At 42.6% G+C, this 25,389-nt stretch overlaps 1 protein-coding gene across 7 annotated transcripts in view; it reads right to left on the bottom strand.

Moving 5' to 3' along the window:
- robo2 (roundabout, axon guidance receptor, homolog 2 (Drosophila)) overlaps positions 1-25,389 on the bottom strand; it is an 852,180-nt gene that overhangs the window by 464,998 nt on the left and 361,793 nt on the right. The window contains exon 1 of one of the 7 annotated variants that reach the window (XM_061972620.1): positions 10,696-11,217. The exons of the other annotated variants lie outside the window; for them this stretch is intronic. Coding sequence (XP_061828604.1) covers positions 10,696-10,750 — 55 coding nt within the window. The 5' untranslated portion in view covers positions 10,751-11,217. Of the gene's footprint in view, positions 1-10,695; positions 11,218-25,389 lie in introns of those variants that run through there. 7 annotated transcript variants of the gene reach the window in all.

Here is a 25,389-nt window from a genome sequence, read left to right on the forward strand (position 1 = left end):
GACAAGAGACATGAAAAGTGACGCATTTGTTAGAGTGTCCGCCCTGAGATCGGTAGGTCGTGAGTTCAAACCCCGGCCGAGTCATACCAAAGACTATAAAAATGGTACCCATTACCTCCCTGCTTGGCACTCAGCTTCAAGGGTTAGATTTGGGGGTTAAATCACCAAAAATTATTCTCGAGCGTGGCCACCGCTGCTGCTCACTGCTCCCCTAACCTCCCAGGGGGTGGGGGTGATAGGTCAAATGCAGAGGATAATCTCACCACACCTAGTGTGTGTGTGATAATCATTGGTACTTTAACTTTTAACTGTAATTCCATGTTTGTATTAACACACTTTATTTTATGTGCTTAGTTTTACAGTAATGTTATTTGGATGCAAACAATACACAACCTTAACTTGAAAGTGTTTTTTGTCTCGTAATTAAAGGACTGTTTACTACAGGTGCAGAAAAAAATAGATTCACATCCAAATCGCGATTCCTATTCAAATCGATGCTAAATCGATTCATTTTTTTATTTATCTTTTTTTATTTAAGAATCTATTTTTTTTTAAATTATTATTATTTTAGGCCATCTCTATGAAGCCAGAAGGCACTTTTCTAACCTGTTTTGATAAAGTTTCATTACAATTATTATAGCAAATATAAAATTGCGAGAATCCCTTTTTGAATCAAAAATTGTGTAGATTCTAAATTGGATCGTCACCCCAGGAATCGCAATCGGATCGAATTTTTATGTGCTCAAAAATTCCGACCCCTACTTTTTACCTCTCTGCCAAACTACCTACATCCAGGGAGGACAGCATGACCTTGTACTAGAATATTAGCATACCTGGTATCTCTCTTAGGATGCACCAGCATCAAATATTGATATCAATGTTGTCCAATATCGGGTTTATTATTACACCGTGTTTTCCTTCTTTGTATAGATCACAGTGTATCGAACAGTAAATATTACTGTGCAATCGCAATATCATAGAGTTGACTGTTTGCCAACATGCCTGAGGAATAGTTTCTTCACAGCCCACTGTTGAACACTGGGAATACTCCCTGAAGGATAACGCGCACGCACACACACACACACACACACACACACACACACACACACACACACACACACACACACACACACACACACACACACACACACACACACACACACACACACACACACGGAGGCAAGGAGTGTAGGGGTTGGGGAAATGGGACAAAATGATCAACTCTTAGATCAGGAGTGTCCAAACTTTTTCCACTGATAGTCGCACATTGAAAAATAAAAACATGTGGGGGTCATTTTGATTTTTAAAAACCAATACAATATATAGATTTTTTTTTTTTTAAGTTTATGGCTTAAGTTTGGTACCAGGGACGCAGAAGTGTCTCAGTCATAAAAAAATAAAACAAATAAAAAGTATATTAATTCTAAAAAGGGGTTATGGTTAGGGTTACTCATAAAAGTGTTTAAAATGGGTCACACATTTTTTGTGAAGTGAAGTGAATTATATTTATATAGGGCTTTTCTCTAGTGACTCAAAGCGCTTTACATTGTGAAACCCAATATCTAAGTTACATTTTTAAACCTGTGTGGGTGGCACTGGGAGCAGGTGGGTAAAGTGTCTTCCCCAAGGACACAACGGCAATGACTAGGTTGGCAGAAGCGGGGATCGAACCCGGAACCCTAAAGTTGCTGGCACGGCCACTCTACCAACCGAGCTATACCGCCCCACTTGTTTAATGTTTAATGTACTCTAACATTTTTTGTTAAAATAAAGCCAATAATGCAATTTTTTTGTGGTCCCCATTATTTAGAAAAGTACCGAAAAGTATCTAAATAATTTTAGTACCGGTACCAAAATATTGGTATTGTTACAACACTAATATTCACACAGTTCGACAATGCAGTAATGAGCAAATAAAACACCTCTTTGTGCTACGACTGGGGATGAAGTGTATTCCGGGGTTTTAGACGGCAAAACAAACAAAAAAACACATACTAAAAAATACGTTAAATGCTACTTTGGATCTTCCAACTACTTTTTTGTGACAACCTCTGTCTGCCTTTGCTGAAGGATATTTACTTGATGACTGACGCATCAAGTAAATATCAATCGGCTTTAAAATGTAATATCGGAAAATTATCGGTATGGTTTTTTTTTTATTATCGGTATCAATTATTTTTTTTTATTTTTTTTTTCCCGGCCTGCCGATATTATCGGCCGATAAATGCTTTAAAATGTAATATCGGAAATTATCGGTATTGTTTTTTTTATTTTTTTATTTTTTATTTTTTTATTAAATCAACATAAAAAACACAAGATACACTTACAATTAGTGCACCAACCCAAAAAAACTCCCTCCCCTCATTCACACTCATTCACACAAAAGGGTTGTTTCTTTCTGTTATTAATATTCTGGTTCCTACATTATATATCAATATATATCAATACAGTCTGCAGGGATACAGTCCGTAAGCACACATGATTGTACGTGCTGCTGGTCCACTAATAGTACTAACCTTTAACAGTTAATTTTAGTCATTTTCATTAATTACTAGTTTCTATGTAACTGTTTTTATATTGTTTTACTTTCTTTTTTATTCAAGAAAATGTTTTTAGTTTATTTATCTTATTTTTTTTTTATTTTTTTTTAAAGGACCTTATCTTCACCATACCTGGTTGTCCAAATTAGGCATAATAATGTGTTAATTCCACGACTGTATATATCGGTATCGGTTGATATCGGTATCGGTAATTAAAGAGTTGGACAATATCGGAACATCGGATATCGGCAAAAAGCCGTTATCGGACATCCCTACTGACGCAACATGACCGTTTTACTCAAATGCATTACAGCATTATTTATTTCCCCTTCTTGCTCTGTAAATGTCAAAGGTATGCTTCACTGATGCCTAATAAAGCAAAGGTAAAGCGAGGAAAAATGCTGCCCTCCCCGCTCGCCACACATTACTTGCTGGTCTTACGGCGGGGTTCCGGCCACGCGTGCTGAGCGCCACCTGACATTTTCTCTCTCTTTCCACTTGCCGCTTTGAGAAACGGTAAAGCCATTACCCGGGAACGAGGCCCAGTGCTGGCCGCTGAAAGGCGAGCCTCCCTGTAGCCAGACCTGGCTATTAGCAGATCATAGGCGCCGACAGGCCCGTGTTCGCGCTCATGTCCATCGCACCCGAGGACCTGCTGCACTCTGATTTCCGCTCTTCAGGCGCTCACCTCAACCGCCGTCTTTGTTCCCATTCCCTGCCTCTGATCGCCACTCCTTTTTGACGCTAATCAGAGAGTAAACACTAGGGGGGTCTTCGATTGGTTGACGAGAGTGCCCTCGACAGTGGAGACGGGTTCACGGCGGATCTTCCTCATTAGAGCGGCCCTGTTCGGGCAAATGAGCTGCCATTACGATAATGCCGCCTAAACGCGGCCTAGTGAAGCAGAACAATCACATTCGGGGCGAGACGTGGTGATGGCTCTGCGTTTGCCTCGTCCCTCGCTTACTTTTATCTGGGGCTCACTTTCTATTTGCAGGCGCTACTTTTGAGAGACCTAAAAATGAAATCTCTGATTTTTTTCACAAAAAATTCGATTCACAATTTTTTTCTCCCTACTTTTTAAAGGAACCATTGAAAATGACAGAGATACTGTATTTTTCGGACTGTAAGGCGCACTTAAAATCCTTTAATTTTCAAAAAAATCGCCTTATAACCCGGTGTGCCTAATGTACGGAATAATTCTGGTTGTGCTTACCGACCTCGAAGCTATTCTATTTGGTACATGGTGTAATGATAAGTGGGAGCAGTGGATGGTAGTCACACATAAGAGATACGTGTTGACTGCAATATGACGTCAGTAAACACCCAAACTTAAAGGGGAACATTATCACCAGACCTATGTAAGCGTCAATATATACCTTGATGTTGCAGAAAAAAGACCATATATTTTTTTAACCGATTTCCGAACTCTAAATGGGTGAATTTTGGCGAATTAAACGCCTTTCTATTATTCGCTCTCGGAGCGATGACGTCACAACGTGACGTCACATCGGGAAGCAATCCGCCATTTTCTCAAACACCGAGTCAAATCAGCTCTGTTATTTTCCATTTTTTCGACTGTTTTCCGTACCTTGGAGACATCATGCCTCGTCGGTGTGTTGTCGGAGGGTGTAACAACACAAACAAGGACGGATTCAAGTTGCACCAGTGGCCCAAAGATGCGAAAGCGGCAAGAAATTTGACGTTTGTTCCGCACACTTTACCGACGAAAGCTATGCTACAACAGAGATGGCAAGAATGTGTGGATATCCTGCGACACTCAAAGCAGATGCATTTCCAACGATAAAGTCAAAGAAATCTGCCGCCAGACCCCCATTGAATCGGCCGGAGTGTGTGAGCAATTCAGGGACAAAGGACCTCGGTAGCACGGCAAGAAATGGCGGCAGTTTGTTCCCGCAGACGAGCGAGCTAAACCCCCTGGATGTCTTGGCTCACACCGTCCCTTATGCCACCGAAGATGATCAAGAGAAGAATACCGACCCTAGCTTCCCTGGCCTGCTGACATCAACTCCAAAACTGGACAGATCAGCTTTCAGGAAAAGAGAGCGGATGAGGGTATGTCTACAGAATATATTAATTGATGAAAATTGGGCTGTCTGCACTCTCAAAGTGCATGTTGTTGCCAAATGTATTTAATATGCTGTAGACCTAGTTCATAGTTGTTAGTTTCCTTTAATGCCAAACAAACACATACCAATCGTTGGTTAGAAGGCGATCACCGAATTCGTCCTCGCTTTTTCCCGTGTCGCTGGCTGTCGTGTCGTTTTCGTCCGTTTCGCTTGCATACGGTTCAAACCGATATGGCTCAATAGCTTCAGTTTCTTCTTCAATTTCGTTTTCGCTACCTGCCTCCACACTACAACCATCCGTTTCAATACATGCGTAATCTGTTGAATCGCTTAAGCCGCTGAAATCCGAGTCTGAATCCGAGCTAATGTCGCTATAATTTGCTGTTCTATCCGCCATGTTTGTTTGTGTTGGCATCACTGTGTGACGTCACAGGAAAATGGACGGGTGTATATAACGATGGTTAAAATCAGGCACTTTGAAGCTTTTTTTAGGGATATTGCGTGATGGGTGAAATTTTGAAAAAAACTTCGAAAAATAAAATAAGCCACTGGGAACTGATTTTTAATGGTTTTAACCCTTCTGAAATTGTGATATGTTCCCCTTTAAAGAACACCAAGAAGCATTAGGAAGTGTAAATGGAAACACATTACAGCAGAAAGTAGCTATTAACGGGAAATTAACAAGTAGATTAGTGATTATAACAGAAACGGTTGGTGTGTCCGCATTGGCAGTCAATACACGACACAAGAGGTCTTTGAGGGCATAAACCGACAGATTTAAGTGAGTAGTAGATAGTAGTTTTTGCTTTGTATAATTATTGTGTACTAGTGACTTTGTTTAGATCCAACAATTGTATGTACTAAGAGAATAAGGAACTAGTTGAAATATTACCACTGCCAATAACACTCACTATAAATACATTAAAACATTTACAGTTAATCATTGTGATCGGTATCACACTCATGGTTGACTGGTATCAGAATAGGCAGCATAAAACCCGGATCGGAACACCCCAATCTAAAACGGAGTCAAAATTAATTTTCCTGAAGGAATCAATAAGGTACTATGTATATATCTAAAAGTGACAAAGTACAGCCTTGTTCTGTATAAAAGACAGCTGATCTAGCAATGTTCCAGCTCAGGAGGTAGCATTAAAGCTGGAACAGAGGCAGGACGCCACCTGTGTATAAGGGTATTCTGCAATGCTATAGGAGTCAGGACTTTTGCAAGACCTCTGAAGGAAAAAGGTTTATGATATAACCAGAAAGTGGATAATAGTCCTTGTTTACTGCTCGAGTCACCATGCGGACATTGGCGCTGGCATCGTCACGCATGTAATTATCTGATCTCTTCTTACATTTCGAATGCGGCTAATTCTGTGTGAAAGAGGCTTCTCCAAAAGGTGGAATATTGGCCCATTCCGAATCTGTGTTGTTTATACCAATTTAGCTGGAGGTAGAGTCTGGGTGAGGCTGTGCTGCTGCAAGCATTTGGAATCAGGTTATAACCACGTAACTACATTTGTTGACTACTTCTACCAGCAGCGAGAGCAGGGGTGGACAAACTTGGCTTTTGAAATTTGACAGATTTCAAGGCATATTTCTTGAGAATAGACCTCCCAAACATGGGCTATACATCTCTTTTCAACAATATCATATCAGAACCTCAAGAAAACACAACAATGGTATTACAGGGTTACCACTAACATTCTCTTTCAGTGTTGTTGAACACCCTTTTGGTTGCCAATGCGTCGAAGTTTAGTTCTGTTGTGGCAATTCTCAAAACAGATATTTGCCTAATTTTGTTGTAATACGTGGCGGGCCGGATTAAAAAGACCCGTAGTTTGCCCATCCCTGAGCTAAAGTGAGCAGAGCTATGATCAGTATTGAGTCAATATGAATGTAAACATAAAATATAAAAACATTTTCTTTTGACACTGTTAAGATCCCCCAGGTGATGACCAGAGACACTTCAGCTTGCTTACAGGAAGTTGCTCTTTGTGTTGCACAATGTGTGTTTACTGGTATTTCCAGTGGAATTCAAGATTGGCCGGCATAATATATTTAACTATTAACCACTTGAAAGAGTCATATTATGATTGTTTTTTTACATTTAAAACATATGTAATGGTGGGTTCTTTGGTCAAAATGTTGCATACATTATGCTTTACAGACTATTTTTAGGTCACTTTTTGGGGGTCTTCTCAGGATGTGCCGTTTTGTGGGTGGTCTTATTCACATATTCAGACTGCGTCTTCTCCCCGCCATCTTTGTTGTAGTCTTTACACTGCAAAAACTGAAATCTAAGTACCGTATTTTTCGGAGTATAAGTCGCACCGGAGTATAAGTCGCACCTGCCGAAAATCCATAATAAAGAAGGGAAAAAACATATAAATCGCACTGTGAAAACTATGAAAAAAAACTGCGACTTATAGTCAGAAAAATAGGGTAAGATTAAATATCTCAAATAAGGGTGATATTTGCTTATTTTCTGTCTGATAAGATACGTCTTCTCACTAAGCAGATTTTATGTTAGAGTGTTTTACTTGTTTTAAGGGTTTTGGTCCTAAATGATCTCAGTAAGATATTACAGATTGTTGCTGAGATTTGATGACCTATATTGAGTAAAACATGCTTGAAACTAGAATATCAACTGATGCAAAGCTGTGTCATCAACACTCACAAGTATAAAACTACTTTTTTAAAGTAATCATTTCTTAATTCAAGCATGAAAAAAAAAAAATCATGATGCCGAGCGCATATCATTATGTCAAGATAATGGCACTAGCATTTACTTAAAGGCCTACTGAAACCCACTACTACCGACCACGCAGTCTGATAGTTTATACATCAATGATGAAATCTTAACATTGCAACACATGCCAATACGGCCGGGTTAGCTTACTAAAGTGCAATTTTAAATTTTGCGCGAAATATCCTGCTGAAAACGTCTCGGTATGATGACGTCAGCGCGTGACGTCACGGATTGTGGAGGACATTTTGGGACAGCATGGTGGCCAGATATTAAGTCGTCTGTTTTCATCGCAAAATTCCACAGTATTCTGGACATCTGTGTTAGTTAATCTTTTGCAATTTGTTCAATGAACAATGGAGACAGCAAAGAAGAAAGCTGTAGGTGGGAAGCGGTGTATTGCGGCCGACTGCAGCAACAAAAACACAGCCGGTGTTTCATTGTTTACATTCCCGGAAGATGACAGTCAAGCTTTACCATTGGCCTGTGGAGAACTGGGACAACAAGAGACTCTTACCAGGAGGACTTTGAGTTGGATACACAGACACGGTACCGTGAGTACGCATGCAGCTGCGGCTTCCAAACATTTGATCGCTTGCCCGTACGTGCATGCCGCTATGTGCATGTCACGTACGTAACTTTGGGGAAATATATGTGCTGTATGAACTTTGGGGAGATGAACGGTACTTTGGGCTGTGGGATTGAGTGTGTTGTGCAGGTGTTTGAGTTGTATTGGCGGGTTATATGGACGGGAGGGGGGAGGTGTTTGTTATGCGGGATTAATTTGTGGCATATTAAATATAAGCCTGGTTGTGTTGTGGCTAATAGAGTATATATATATGTCTTGTGTTTATTTACTGTTTTAGTCATTCCCAGCTGAATATCAGGTCCCACCCGCCTCTCACAGCATCTTCCCTATCTGAATCGCTCCCACTGCCCTCTAGTCCTTCACTCTCACTTTCCTCATCCACAAATCTTTCATCCTCACTCAAATTAATGGGGAAATCGTCGCTTTCTCGGTCCGAATCGCTCTCGCTGCTGGTGGCCATGATTGTAAACAATTTGCAGATGTGAGGAGCTCCACAACCCGTGACGTCACGCTACTCGTCTGCTACTTCCGGTACAGTTAAGGCTTTTTTATCAGCGACCAAAAGTTGCGAACTTTATCGTCGATGTTCTCTACTAAATCCTTTCAGCAAAAATATGGCAATAATCGCGAAATGATCAAGTATGACACATAGAATGGACCTGCTATCCCCGTTTAAATAAGAAAATCGCATTTCAGTAGGCCTTTAATCTAAGAATATTTTTCAACATTTTGAACAAAACGGTCTCATTTGTTTTTCTACCAAGAAAAGTGCACTTGTTATTAGTGAGAATATACTTATTTTAAGGTATTTTTGGGTTCATTGAGGTTAGCTAATTTTACTTGTTTTGGAAAGTCTTGACAAGCCGAATTTGCTTGTTTATTGGCAGATCATTTTGCTTAGTTCAAATAAAATACCCCTAATTTTTCAAATTTTTTTTTCTTGTTTTTGAACACTGACTTTTTGCAATGTTGCGCTTTTGTCTACTGACAAATATATGGTCGACCTATAGTCTACTTTGTATTAGAAATGGCAACAGCGGAGGATGCATGTGCATGTACAAGCCAGTCTGCCCCACAACAAAAAGATAGCGAAAAATAAGCAAAGCTCTTATGGCAAAAATCTTCCATATATGGAAAATTCGCAAGTCGTGCAAAATATTGTTTTATAAATATCTCTGTCATGCCTCCACGGTTTGATTTCAAATTTCCGGGACTTATGCAGATCCCAAATACACACCAGCACGGACCACTAGATAAAAGTTGGTTCTACATAATAGAAACCCTTTAAGGTACGTGAGACCCCTGGTTTAGACAGAACGACCAGTCAATATCCCGCCATGGTTGGGTTCTGTATGAAAAGCACAGGTGGCTTAGTGCTGAGTCTACTGTTATAGCTCTTGTGTACACTTAGGGGTACAAAACAAGGTAAAAAAATATATAATGTTGTTTACAGCTTGGGAAAATGTCTTTCATACATTTATGTCAGTGTAAAAGTTCCAAAATGAGCCTGATTTGAGACCTACTAGACTCCAGACTTGTGGAGCCTCTGATCGAAGATGCACACCCTTCTCCAGTCCGAGGCTGGAAACATTATTTCTATTCCATCTCCATCTCACCTTCTCTCCCCTCTCAGCCACACCGCTCGTATTAATCACAGCACACTAAACAGTGCCTGACGCCATTCACAAGGCCGGGCTTTGTTGGCTCGACTTGCCTGGAGAATACAACTCCAGACCTTTTTGTCTGCCTAAGTGGACTCTTAGAGGGAGCCCCTCCCATCTCCCAAGGACCCTCAGATTACCTCTGAAAAGGGTGCCTGGGTGGAAGGCAGGGGTGGGGCAAATGATTGGGAAGATGCACCGCTCCCAGGGAGATGTGCTCAGCCTCTCCCTTGTGGGCTGCAAGCAATGCCATCAGCCACTGCTTAGCAACCGGTGGCCCGGCTGAGAACGCCAAAAAAAAGAGAGCGTGTAAAATGGGGGAATATATTCAAATCCCAGCAGAAAGGAGGTTTGCTTGGCTGTCTCCAGAAAGCTGTGCAGCTGTGAGGAACAAAAGCAGCAGTTGACAGGTGAACTAAAAGCCCAGAAAAAGCAGCCCTCGCTTTCAACACAAAGCTTTTGCATATCCTGCAAAGTTATGCAAAAAGCAAACAATTATTTCCTCATTCTACGCGGGCGACTCTTGACTTCTTTGTGTGCAGGTGTTTGTGCAACAAGGTGTTGCCCATCATTAAGAATGAATGAGACTGCAGGCTTTAAAGCGATAAAAGCTTGGTTCTATATATGAGGCACAGGATGTGAGTCACTGTTTATTCCCCCTAAACTATTTGAGTCATGCATAAAACACCACGGCTACATTAGTACAACCTTCAGACCATATATTGTGTTAAAAGACGAGAAAAAAGGTTACATTCATTTTAAACACTGAATTATGAGACCACAAAGAGTCTATAAGCCTTAATAGAAGCATCAATCCACAGGTTTAACAAGCATCGCCACTTCAGTAAAACATCCACCGCTTTAAATGCACGCACTTTTAACATAAAAGCAACATTTATCATGTTCCTGATGAAGATCAGAATGCTATTTTGTCTTTGTAGAAAATGCAATGCATGGAATTTAATATTTGTCTTCAATACAAAGTAAAAGTCTAAATAATGGACAAGATTGTCTTTAAAACTAGAATCAGATTGCCAAACAAACTTATTAGGAAGCAACTTACCATCAACTTTGTAGCACAATAATCCACCTAGAAGGATGAACGCTAGTGGACTCATTCTAGCATATTAAAACATCCACGACTGGCGCGCAAATCCTCGAATTCAGTGCAAAAAAAAAAAAAAAAGTCCAGGCAGAAAGACAAGCTATTCAATCTATAAACTGACAAGTCAGTTTATGTGTCCACAAAAACGAGAGGATCCATTAAAAAAAAAGTAGGTCAAGCCGCAGCTTCTTGGGGTTTCTTCGTCTCCTCGGTTGCCGGCAGGAATGATCAAAAAATTAAAAAATAAATAAAAACTTCCACACCCCGGCACCGTAACAGCGACTAGGTGCGCTTCTCCTCCCCGGGTCCACTCACGCGCGTCCCGGCCACGTTCTCAGGTGCTCATCGGTGACGCACACCGGAGCGCATCAACCAGAATCACAGCCAAAACAACAAAAAAACTTTTTTTTTTCTTTTCTTATTATAAGAAAATGTACCCTCTCCCCGCAGAGCCGTGGGGGGTAAGTGGCAGTGCGTGGAAAGTCATATCAGCAGAGAAGCACAACATCCTCCTCCTCTCCTGTGTTTGCGCGGTGCCTCCTTGGATGCGAACGGCGCACATTCTTTGCGCAGCCGGCATCGCCCGCACACCAGACAGCCAGTTTGGGAGGGAAGGATCGGGAAAGCAGGGGTGGATATCGCACTAAAAAGTCCACTTTGTGTTTAATAGAAATGCAATGCAACGAGGGGGACTTTAACTGCATGTATACTCATTATTCCAATACATTATGCAAAATGCCAGGGAATGGGTTAGGGTCGCATGATGCATAGAATGTGTATATTATTGACCCATAATTGCAAATATGCTCAATGGTTAATAGAGCTATAGGCTCTGTGGTTGCACAACAACACGAAAGACGATGATTATTTTAATTATTTTTTGGGGGGATGACAGACACATTTGTGACACAAGCTGTTGAGGTTCACAGAGAGGGGAGGAAGGAGGAGGTGCGGGAGGTGACTGTGGATGTTGTCTGCCCAGCAACCCCCTCCATGTTCAGGGTGAGAGTGAACTGTGAGCTCCCCCTGCTGGTGATGCCAGCAACACCATGCACGCTCCAGAAGAGCTGAATCACAACGTCTGGAGTCTTTGCTAAAATCAAATTAGCTAAGTTGTGTTGGGAAAGTGTTAATCAAGTGTTTAAGTGTTAGTAGTGCAGTGGTGCATGAGCTAAGAAAGAATTGGATAATATTCTGGTGATATTATTTAGCTAGGCAACCCAAAAATAAAAAATAAAAAAAAATGTCTGGAGCTGCAAAAAAATGAAAAGCCTTATATAAGTGTTATAATGAAGACAACACATGATGTAAGTGTCTATATTAGCTAGATTAGCCTACTCTCAAAGGCAAATCTTTGTTGACGGAAATGTTGTATTTTCATTTTTGTTCTTCACATTTTTGCAACATTGGAAATCATTAGTATAATGGAGGCTTCTCACGAGATGAGATATCCATCCATCCATCCATCTTCTTCCGCTTATCCGAGGTCGGGTCGCGGGGGCAGCAGCCTAAGCAGGGAAGCCCAGACTTCCCTCTCCCCAGCCACTTCGTCCAGCTCTTCCTGTGGGACCCCGAGGCGTTCCCAGGCCAGCCGGGAGACATAGTCTTCCCAACGTGTCCTGGGTCTTCCCCGCGGCCTCCTACCGGTCGGACGTGCCCTAAACACCTCCCTAGGGAGGCGTTCGGGTGGCATCCTGACCAGATGCCCGAACCAACTCATCTGGCTCCTCTCGATGTGGAGGAGCAGCGGCTTTACTTTGAGCTCCTTCCGGATGGCAGAGCTTCTCACCCTATCTCTAAGGGAGAGCCCCGCCACCCGGCGGAGGAAACTCATTTCGGCCGCTTGTACCCGTGATCTTGTCCTTTCGGTCATAACCCAAAGCTCATGACCATAGGTGCGGATGGGAACGTAGATCGACCGGTAAATTGAGAGCTTTGCCTTCCGGCTCAGCTCCTTCTTCACCACAACGGATCGATACAGCGTCCGCATAACTGAAGACGCCGCACCGATCCGCCTGTCGATCTCACGATTCACTCTTCCCTCACTCGTGAACAAGACTCCGAGGTACTTGAACTCCTCCACTTGGGGCAAGATCTCCTCCCCAACCCGGAGATGGCACTCCACCCTTTTCCGGGCGAGAACCATGGACTCGGACTTGGAGGTGCTGATTCTCATCCCAGTCGCTTCACACTCAGCTGCGAACCGATCCAGTTAGAGCTGAAGATCCTGGCCAGATGAAGCCATCAGGACCACATCATCTGCAAAAAGCAGAGACCTAATCCTGCAGCCACCAAACCAGATCCCCTCAACGCCTTGACTGCGCCTAGAAATTCTGTCCATAAAAGTTATGAACAGAATCGGTGACAAAGGGCAGCCTTGGCGGAGTCCAACCCTCACTGGAAACGTGTCCGACTTACTACCGGCAATGCGGACCAAGCTCTGGCACTGATCATACAGGGAGCGGACTGCCACAATCAGACAGTCCGATACCCCATACTCTCTGAGCACTCCCCACAGGACTTCCCGAGGGACAACGGTCGAATGCCTTCTCCAAGTCCACAAAACACATGTAGACTGGTTGGGCAAACTCCCATGCACCCTCAAGGACCCTGCCGAGAGTATAGAGCTGGTCCACAGTTCCACGACCAGGACGAAAACCACACTGTTCCTCCTGAATCCGAGGTTCGACCCTCCTCTCCAGTACACCCGAATAGACCTTACCAGGAAGGCTGAGGAGTGTGATCCCACGATAGTTAGAACACACCCTCCGGTAACTCCTGGAAATTACTAACTTAGAATGGCCAAAAGGTATAGATGTGTGTGTCCAAGGTTAAGGGATTTCTAAGGGATTTATTACAATCTTTGCAAGCTGGGTAACGTTTGCTGTGGTCTGGAACAACATGGCACACAAACAACTATGAGAAATGCAACCAATATTACATACAAATAATGTGTCATGAGAAATGCAAATATACATTAAATACACAGAGGACATAAGTAAAGGGAATTAAATGAGATCAAATATACCTACAAACGAGGCATAATGATGCAATATGTACATACAGCTAGCGTAGATAGCATGTTAGCATCGATTAGCTTGCAGTTATGGATTGACCGAATATGCCTGATAAGCACTCCAGCAAATCAATAACATCAACAAAGCTCGTTTTTGTGCATTCACACACAGTATAAAAAGTTTGGTGGACAAGATGAGACAAAGAAGTGGCATAAAACATGTCTTTCTGTGGCAGCATCGGAGAAAGTAGTACATGTAAAACTACGGGGAGTTCAAGGATCGCTGAAATTAGTAGGACAAAACGGCGCTCGCAGAATACTCTCATCAGTGAAGCATGTTTCATATAAACAGTGGGATTTAGAACAATTAGGAAGGTTTGTGTCATGTTTGTTCTCCTACAGCAGGGGTCGGCAACCCGCGGCTCTAGAGCCGCATCTTTAGCGCCGCCCTAGTGGCTTTCTGGAGCTTTTTCAAAAATGTATGAAAAATGGAAAAAGATGAGGGAGAAAAAATATATTTTTTGTTTTAATATGGTTTCTGTAGGAGGACAAACATGACACAAACCTCCCTAATTGTTATAAAGCACACTGTTTATATTAAACATGCTTCACTGATTCGAGTATTTGGCGAGCGCCGTTTTGTCCTACTAATTTTGGCGGTCCTGGAACTCACCGTAGTTTGTTTACATGTATAACTTTCTCCGACTTTCTAGGACGTGTTTTATGCCACTTCTTTTTCTGTCTCATTTTTTCCACCAAACTTTTAACGTTGTGCATGAATGCACAAAGGTGAGTTTTGTTGATGTTATTGACTTGTGTGGAGTGCTAATCATGACATATTTGGTCACTGCATGACTGCAAGCTAATCGATGCTAACATGCTATTTGTACATATTACATCATTATGCCTCATCTGTAGGTATATTTGAGGTCATTTAGTTTCATTTAAGTCATCTCAATTTAACGTATATCTCATGACACACTATCTGTATGTAATATGGCTTTTAATTTGTTGCGGCTCCAGACAGATTTGTTTTTGTGTTTTTGATCCAATATGGCTCTTTCAACATTTTGGGTTGCCGACCCCTGTCCTACAGAAACCATAGTAAAACCAAAAATATATTTTTTTTCTTTATTTTTTTACATTTTCACACACCTCTGAAAGAGGTCCAGGGAGCCACGAGGGCAGCGCTAAAGAGGCGCATGTGGCTCTGGAGCCGCGGGTTGCTGACCCCCGATCCAGGGGATGCGGAGAAGTGGAGTGGGCGTGGTCATGTTTTGAAGTGAAAGCTTTGCATGACATTCATAACTGCAGAATGCGATTTATGCAGAATTGCATGTGTCTGCATGGGAACATGTGCAATTATAAGAAAAGTGGGAAGTTTTGTAATGTGGGAAATTGTTCGGAATGAGCTGAATGTTTGGAGGTTAGAATGTTTTTTGGGAATGTGCAGAATTATTAACGCGGACTGTATTTCTTTAAATATTCTGAATTCTTTACCGGTTGTATGGTTTGAATCTGTTGAATAATGTGGAACTTAAAATGAACCAACCTCCATTTATTTTAGGGATGTCAAAAGCATCGATAATTCGATACCAAGTCGATAAGAACATGAAAAAAAGACATCGATTTCTGGTTTAGTTTTTTTTGTCAGAATAGTCAGTACTGGATACTGTTCAACACTTTATCCTCGGGGAGCCACATTAAAGCCTGCTGTCTTTAAAAAAAATAGCAATTTACTTGTCACAAATGCGGATTTGGCACTTCCTGGTCGCCCTCGCACAAATGGACAAATAATAATGGAAGTGTAGCATAGCTGTAGGTGTAACTCCACTTCATGGCACACCGCCTACGCACCTGGTTTGCCAGGGAACAAGACGTAGCAGAATTTATATATGTGATGCACTTTAGCAACTTTGTGGCTATACTTAGCAAGGAAAGGTACATTTTAAAAAGTGAAAAAAAAGTGTATCTTGCACCATGTATTTATTCAGTCATTAAATACTAACCCTGTTTCTATATGAGTTGGAAAATTGTGTTAGATGTAAATATAAACGGAATGCAATGATTTGCAAATCATTTTCAACCCATATTCAGTTGAATATGCTACAAAAACAACATATTTGATGTTCAAACTGATAAACATTTTTTTTTTTTGCAAATAATCATTAACTTTAGAATTTGATGCCAGCAACATGTGACAAGGAAGTTGGGAAAGGTGGCAATAAATACTGATAAAGTTGAGGAATGCTCATCAAACACTTATTTGGAACATCCCACAGGTCAACAGGCAAATTGGGAACAGGTGGGTGCCATGATTGGGTATAAAAGTAGATTCCATGAAATGCTCAGTCATTCACAAACAAGGATGGGGCGAGGGTCACCACTTTGTCAACAAATGTGTGAGCAAATTGTTGAACAGTTTAAGAAAAACCTTTCTCAACCAGCTATTGCAAGGAATTTAGGGATTTCGCCATCTACGGTCCGTAATATCATCAAAGGGTTCAGAGAATCTGGAGAAATCACTGCACGTAAGCAGCTAAGCCCGTGACCTTTGATCCCTCAGGCTGTACTGCATCAACAAGCGACATCAGTGTGTAAAGGATATCACCACATGGGCTCAAGAACACTTCAGAAACCCACTGTCAGTAACTACAGTTGGTCGCTACATCTGTAAGTGCAAGTTAAAACTCTCCTATGCAAGGCGAAAACCGTTTATCAACAACACCCAGAAACGCCTTCGGCTTCGCTGGGCTTGAGCTCATCTAAGATGGACTGATACAAAGTGGAAAAGTGTTCTGTGGTCTGACGAGTCCACATTTTAAATTGTTTTTGGAAACTGTGGACGTCGTGTCCTCCGGAACAAAGAGGAAAATAACCATCCGGATTGTTATAGGCGCAAAGTTGAAAAGCCAGCATCTGTGATGGTATGGGGGTGTATTAGTGCCCAAGACATGGGTAACTTACACATCTGTGAAGGCACCATTAATGCTGAAAGGTACATACAGGTTTTGGAGCTACATTTGTTGCCATCCAAGCAACGTTATCATGGACGCCCCTGCTTATTTCAGCAAGACAATGCCAAGCCACGTGTTACAACAGCGTGGCTTCATAGTAAAAGAGTGCGGGTACTAGACTGGCCTGCCTGTAGTCCAGACCTTTCTCCCATTGAAAATGTGTGGCGCATTATGAAGCGTAAAATACCACAACGGAGACCCCCGGACTGTTGAACAACTTAAGCTGTACATCAAGCAAGAATGGGAAAGAATTCCACCTGAAAAGCTTCAAAAATTGGTCTCCTCAGTTCCCAAACGTTTACTGAGAGTTGTTAAAAGGAAAGGCCATGTAACACAGTGGTAAAAACGCCCGTGTCAACTTTTTTGCAATGTGTTGCTGCCAAAAAAAAAGAAGTTTCTCAGTTCGAACATTAAATATCTTGTCTTTGCAGTCTTTTCAATTGCATATAAGTTGAAAAGGATTTGCAAATCATTGTATTCTGTTTTCATTTACAAATTACACAACGTGCAAACTTCACTGGTTTTGGGTTTTGCAGTTAAGCTACGTATCTTCCATTTTTAAGTTAATCCTTTTCAATGGAAAACCCTAGTTTTTACCACTGTAATGCCAACTTCTCTGGTTTTGTTGTTTGTAAAATAAACAAAAAAAACCCCCAGCAAAAATGGAAAAATAGAGCAAAAAGGCACAACATCATGAAAAAAGGCTGCAATATTGATACTAGTTAAAAAAGGAACTAAAATGTGTTTTACATTTTTTGCTTTAGCCTTTTTATTAGCAGATTTCATTAGAAATGACATGATGATGTCACACTACCACCATAGTGAAACAATGTTTAGAACAATATTGCTGGTTTTATTTATTTGAAGGCTCCATGCCACAGTTGTTCTTTTTAGAATGTCAAATAGTTGCCCATTGTTATTTATGAGCATATTTACAAGCACAGTAGTGTTTGTTTAGATATACTGGGAAGCTACAGGCTACTGCTGTTCATTTTTAAATATAAAAGACGTCTGAAGCACAGTGACCTTAAATACTTGACATTTTGAAACGTTTTTCAATAAAGTAGTGGATTTAAGAATACATGGAATTTTATTTCTTTATTGTGCCATCAAATAAGTTTCAAGAATGGTGGAAATGTATAGGTATCGGTATCAACTACTGAAGTGCTGGCGTCGTGACAACTCAAACTTGTGAAAACTTTTTTGAAGTATATATAAAATGTGAGAGGAAATGATAATTAGACAAAAAATATGTTTGTATATTTCTTGTCTATGATCCAACAAATGTAAAGTCAGAGGAAGCATAGGCACCGACAATGTCGAGCACCCACGTGGAATTCATGGCAACTTTCAATCTTAAAAAATAATTTTTGAAAAATCAATCTTCTTGTTTTTAATTTTGTGGCGAGTTTGTCGGTTTTACATAATTAAAAAGTCACACATCATATAGTCTATAATTAACAAAGCCTAACCAAGATTTCATTGTGTCCGATAATAAACTAATGACACTATCATCTTGACTTCAAACAGACTGCACGTGAGCGAATGAAATGCATACTTAGTCAACAGCCATACATGTCACACTAAGGGTGGCAGTATGAACAATGCCAACACTGTCATAAATATGTGCCATATAGTGTAACCACACTAAAAAACTACGACAAACACATTTTGGAAGAATATTTGCACCACAACACAACATAAACACTACAGAACAAATTCCCAGAATTCCTTACAGTACCAACTCTTTCGGGACGCGACAATATAAACAAACGTCATTGGTGGATCTACACCTAACATCCACTGTAATGATAGCACGTACAGTTGCGTATCCAGTCGATACTACTATGATTACCTCGATATCTTTTAACATCACAAAACCTTATTTCGTTTTTTTTTAAATTTATATTAGGTTTATAAACTCAGGAAATATGTCCCTGGACACATGAGGACTTTGAATGTATGATCCTGACATCGGATTGATACCCAAATTTGTGGTATCACCCAAAATTAATGTAAAGCATCCAAACAACAGAAGAATAAGTGATTATTACATTTTAGCAGAAGTGTAGATAGAACATGTTAAAACAGAAAATAAGCAGATATTAACAGTAAATGAACAAGTAGATTAATAATTCATTTTCTACCACTTGTACTTAATAATTTTAAGTATAAATAAATAAATAATAGAATGATAAATGACACAATATGACACAAAACCCCGGCCGAGTCATACCAAAGACTATAAAAATGGGAACCATTACCTCCCTGCTTGGTACTCAGCATCAAAGGGGGGGTTAAATCACCAAAAATGATTCCCGGGCGCAGCCACCGCTGCTGCTCACTGCTCCCCTCACCTCCCAGGGGGTGATCAAGGGTGATGGGTCAAATGCAGAGAATCAATTCGCCACACCTAGTGTGTGTGTGATAGAGATGCGCGGATAGGCAATTATTTCATCCGCAACCGCATCACAAAAGTCGTCAACCATCCGCCATCCACCCGTTTCTAACATTTAATCAAAACCGCACCCGCCCGCACCCGCCCGTTGTTATATATCTAATATAGACGATGCAAAGCATTATTGAGGTTATAAAGCTTTTGCCTGTTAAAGAAAGGAGACTGATCCAATGCAGCAGAGACATTCGCGTGCCACGCTGTCACGGCCCAGACGCACACCAGTGCGCAATCATCTGGGAGCCGCGCTGAGCGCACCTCCAAGCACGTGGAGGTGCGATGTCCCTCGCACCCGCGGCGGCTCCACCCGGGCTCGCGCCCGAGGCTTCAGCGCGCACCGCGGCGGCCATCCTACTCGTCGCGGCCTAGCCCTCGCGGCTCTCGCTGCCGGCGACGGCCGGGTATGGGCCCGACGCTCCAGCGCCATCCATTTTCAGGGCTAGTTGATTCGGCAGGTGGGTTGTTACACATTCCTTAGCGGGTTCCGACTTCCATGGCCACCGTCCTGCTGTCTATATCAACCAACACCTTTTCTGGGGTCTGATGAGCGTCGGCATCGGGCGCCTTAACCCGGCGTTCGGTTCATCCCGCAGCGCCAGTTCTGCTTACCAAAAGTGGCCCACTCGGCTCACCAGGGTGAGCCCCACCCCTTTCGTGAGTGCACTGCGCGCGGAGTGACCCCTGTTACGAGCCCCCGGCAATGGGGGTGGCGGGCAGGTAAGCTGCTTACCTGCTGCGTGTGATGCCGGCCGCGGCGAAGGCGGACGAGGCGGGGTGTCGGTGCGGTGGGCGCGGTGGTGACCCTGGACATGCGTCGGGCCCTTCTCGCGGATCACCTCAGCTACGGCTCCCGGTGGGGCCCTCTCGGGGGAAGGGGCCTCGGTCCCGGACCCCGGCGAGGCGTCTCTTCTCCGCTCCGTAAAAGTGTCCATCTCTTTTTTTTTTCTTCTTCTGTTGTGGCATATGCTGCAGGTGCCTGCTTGTTTTTCGTAAGTGGGTAACAACATTTAACTATGTATATATATTTCTGAATTGGTTTAACTGCCACCCGCCTGAATCTATTTAAAATCTAATTTTTTTTTAATTTCAACCGCCCGATCCGACCCGCGGATAAAATCTAATTTGTTTTTATTTCAACCGCCCGACTGCGCAGTTGTGTCCGCAAACCGCGCATCTCTAGTGTGTGACAATCACTGGTACTTTAACTTAACTTAAAGGCCTACTGAAATGCGATTTTCTTATTTAAACGGGGATAGCAGGTCCATTCTATGTGTCATACTTGATCATTTCGTGATATTGCCATATTTTTGCTGAAAGGATTTAGTAGAGAACATCGACGATAAAGTTTGCAACTTTTGGTCGCTGATAAAAAAGCCTTGCCTGTACCGGAAGTAGCAGACGAGTAGCGTGACGTCACAGGTTGTGGAGCTCCTCACATCTGCACATTGTTTACAATCATGGCCACCAGCAGATAGAGCGATTCGGACCGAGAAAGCGACGATTTCCCCATTAATTTGAGCGAGGATGAAAGATTTGTGGATGAGGAAAGTGAGAGTGAAGGACTAGAGGGCAGTGGGAGCGATTCAGATAGGGAAGATGCTGTGAGAGGCGGGTGGGACCTGATATTCAGCTGGGAATGACTAAAACAGTAAATAAACACAAGACATATATATACTCTATTAGCCACAACACAACCAGGCTTATATTTAATATGCCACAAATTAATCCTGCATAACAAACACCTCCCCCCTCCCGTCCATATAACCCGCCAATACAACTCAAACACCTGCACAACATACTCAATCCCACAGCCCAAAGTATCGCTCACCTCCCCAAAGTTCATACAGCACATATATTTCCCCAAAGTCCCCAAAGTTATGTACGTGACATGCACATAGCGGCACGCACGTACGGGCAAGCGATCAAATGTTTGGAAGCCGCAGCTGCATGCGTACTCACGGTACCGCGTCTGCGTATCCAACTCAAAGTCCTCCTGGTAAGAGTCTCTGTTGTCCCAGTTCTCCACAGGCCAATGGTAAAGCTTGACTGTCATCTTCCGGGAATGTAAACAATGAAACACCGGCTGTGTTTGTGTTGCTGCAGCCGCCCGCATTACACCGCTTCCCACCTACAGCTTTCTTCTTTGCTGTCTCCATTGTCCATTGAACAAATTGCAAAAGATTCACCAACACAGATGTCCAGAATACTGTGGAATTTTGCGATGAAAACAGACGACTTAATAGCTGGCCACCATGCTGTCCCAAAATGTCCTCTACAATCCGTGACGTCACGCGCAGACGTCATCATACCGAGACGTTTTCAGCAGGATATTTCGCGCAAAAATTTAAAATTGCACTTTAGTAAACTAACCGTATTGGCATGTGTTGCAATGTTAAGATTTCATCATTGATGTATAAACTATCAGACTGCGTGGTCGGTAGTAGTGGGTTTCAGTAGGCCTTTAAACTAGGAGTCTTTGTTTGTTTACTTACTACTAAAAGACAAGTTGTCTTGTATGTTCACTATTTTATTTAAAAGGGAACATTATCACCAGACCTATGTAAGCGTCAATATATACCTTGATGTTGCAGAAAAAGGACCATATATATTTTTAACCGATTTCCGAACTCTAAATGGGTGAATTTTGGCAAATTTTTCTATTATTCGCTCTCGGAGCGATGACGTCACAACATGACGTCACACCTGGAAGCAATCCGCCATTTCCTCAAACACATTACAAACACCGAGTCAAATCAGCTCTGTAATATTCCCTTTTTTCGACTGTTTTCCGTACCTTGGAGACATCATGCCTCGTCGGTGTGTTGTCGGAGGGTGTAACAACACGAACGAGGACGGATTCAAGTTGCACCAGTGGCCCAAAGATGCGAAAGTGGCAAGAAATTGGACGTTTGTTCCGCACACTTTACCGACGAAAGCTATGCTACGACAGAGATGGCAAGAATGCGTGGATATCCTGCGACACTCAAAGCAGATGCATTTCCAACTGGACTGGACAGATCAGCTTTCAGGAAAAGAGAGCGGATGAGGGTATGTCTACAGAATATATTAATTGATGAAAACTGGGCTGTCTGCACTCTCAAAGTACATGTTGTTGCCAAATGTATTTCATATGCTGTAAACCTAGTTCATAGTTGTTAGTTTCCTTTAATGCCAAACAAACACATACCAATCGTTGGTTAGAAGGCGATCGCCGAATTCGTCCTCGCTTTCTCCCGTGTCGCTGGCTGTCGTGTCGTTTTCGTCGTTTTCGCTTGCATACGGTTCAAACCGATATGGCTCAATAGCTTCAGTTTCTTCTTCAATTTCGTTTTCGCTACCTGCTTCTACACTACAACCATCCGTTTCAATACATGCGTAATCTGTTGAATCGCTTAAGACGCTGAAATCCGAGCTAATGTCGCTATATCTTGCTGTTCTATGTGCCATGTTTGTTTGTATTGGCATCACTATGTGACGTCACAGGAAAATGGACGGGTGTATATAACGATGGTTAAAATCAGGCACTTTGAAGCTTTTTTTAGGGATATTGCATGATGGGCAAAATTTTGAAAAAAACTTCGAAAATTAAAATACACCACTGGGAACTGATTTTTAATGGTTTTAACCCTTCTGAAATTGTTATAATGTTCCCCTTTAAGGACTAAATTGCAATAATAAACATATGTTTAATGTACCCCAAGATTTTTTTTGTTAAAATAAAGCCAATAATGACATTTTTTGTGGTCCCCTTTACTTCGAAAAGTACAGAAAAGAACCAAAATACTTTTGGTACCGGTACCAAAATATTGGTATCAGGACACACACACCGAGCACCCACTGGCAGAAATGTGGATGGGCGCCTATGAAAGGAAGCCTGCAGGTGTGGAAATGTCCACACAAGAAAACGTTAACGCAGGCGTAGATGAGGGCGTTTGATTATCGCCTTTAAAGTCTGAGACGTTCCTGTGAAGTGTCCATGTTATGATTTACAGCACCAAACAAAGAGTACAAAGTCAAGAGTGGTTGCTGTGGGCTACATGCCGAGGAAAGCATCCGTGCCAATAAAGTACACAAGAGCAACACCATGACGGGGGGGGGCTCGGACCACTTCTATCGCCTTTAATAACTGCCTTGCCTGCTTCTGTGGGGTTTGTGGAGCTGCAAGTCTCAGCTTGCCCACTCCGAAGAAAGACCTGCCCCTGCTTTCAGACATGTTTCTTGTCTTTGTGCAGTGTTTTTTTTCTAACCGAAGAGAAACCGTTCCGTTAGAAGACGTAAACAAGGAGCGCCGTCTGGGACTTTATCGATGCAAAAACTAAGGGAGTCATTCTCCTTTTTATGCCCCGTTTCCATCAGCGTATCTGCAGCCAGGGCTGAAGTATTTTTTTTTCACAGCTTCCTGAAAGCGGATTTATGATAATTAAAATGCGGAGGGGAGTGTTTGCACCGAAGATACCATTGGCGGATAATCTCACCTTCAAAGAGTCGTATGATGGCGACGTCACTCTTTGTGGACTTATTTGTTCAACTTGAATCATGACACACTCGTTGTCACTTTAGTAGTAAATGATGTGTTTGTAATTGGATGAAAAGGCACTAATTAAATCAGAGTCTCCATTGTTGTCCTTCTGCCATCTGCTCCTCCGAGGTGGATCTTTTCATTATAGAGCTTGTGGTAGGGCAGAATAATTCCACTATTACTTCTACTTAAGTAATGAAACTAGTAGAAATAGTGGATAGGTGTAGACGACCGCAACGTAGCCCACAGGACATTATCCAATTGTTCTTTATAGACCAGGGGTGTCAAACTCATTTTAGATCATGTAGAAAAATCTACTCCCAAAAATCATGGCACGATAACTTAAAAATAAAGACAACTTCAGAATTGTTTTCTTTGTTTAAAAATAGAACGAGCACATTCTGAAATTGTACAAATCGTGTTTTTTTTTTTCTACACTTACATGTTGCGGTGAATAGTATTCTATCTTTATTTGTCATTATTTATATTTTCTGAGTAAATCATGTGATAATGTTCATCAGTCAACTCCTTGGTGTTAATTTAAAATCAAGATAAAAAAAATTGTCTTGGTTGACAAGACTCTGCAGCATCGCGTGGACATCGGGGGCGGTACCTCTGGATTGGCAGACCGGGGTGGTGGTTCCTCTCTTTAAGAAGGGGAACCGGAGGGTGTGTTCCAACTATCGTGGGATCACACTCCTCAGCCTTCCCGGTAAGGTCTATTCAGGTGTACTGGAGAGGAGGCTACGCCGGATAGTCGAACCTCGGATTCAGGAGGAACAGTGTGGTTTTCGTTCTGGTCGTGGAACTGTGGACCAGCTCTATACTCTCGGCAGGGTCCTTGAGGGTGCATGGGAGTTTGCCCAACCAGTCTACATGTGCTTTGTGGACTTGGAGAAGGCATTCGACCGTGTACCCCGGGAAGTCCTGTGGGGAGTGCTCAGAGAGTATGGGGTAACGGACTGTCTTATTGTGGCAGTTCGCTCCCTGTATAATCAGTGTCAGAGCTTGGTCCGCATTGCCGGCAGTAAGTCGGACACGTTTCCAGTGAGGGTTGGACTCTGCCAAGGCTGCCCTTTGTCACCGATTCTGTTCATAACCTTTATGGACAGAATTTCTAGGCGCAGTCAGGGCGTTGAGGGGATCTGGTTTGGTGGCTGCAGGATTAGGTCACTGCTATTTGCAGATGATGTGGTCCTGATGGCTTCCTCCGGCCAAGATCTTCAGCTCTCACTGGATCGGTTCGCAGCCGAGTGTGAAGCGACTGGGATGGGAATCAGCACCTCCAAGTCCGAGTCCATGGTTCTCTCCCGGAAAAGAGTGGAGTGCCATCTCCGGGTTGGGGAGGAGATCTTGCCCCAAGTGGAGGAGTTCAAGTACCTCGGAGTCTTGTTCACGAGTGGGGTAAGAGTGGATCGTGAGATCAACAGGCGGATTGGTGCGGCGTCTTCAGTAATGCGGACGCTGTATCGATCCGTTGTGGTGAAGAAGGAGCTGAGCCGGAAGGCAAAGCTCTCGATTTACCGGTCGATCTACGTTCCCATCCTCACCTATGGTCATGAGCTTTGGGTCATGACCGAAAGGACAAGATCACGGGTACAAGCGGCCGAAATGAGTTTCCTCCGCCGAGTGGCGGGGCTCTCCC

The sequence above is a fragment of the Nerophis lumbriciformis genome, linkage group LG17 (genome assembly GCF_033978685.3).
Source record: "Nerophis lumbriciformis linkage group LG17, RoL_Nlum_v2.1, whole genome shotgun sequence".
NCBI lineage: Eukaryota > Metazoa > Chordata > Actinopteri > Syngnathiformes > Syngnathidae > Nerophis > Nerophis lumbriciformis.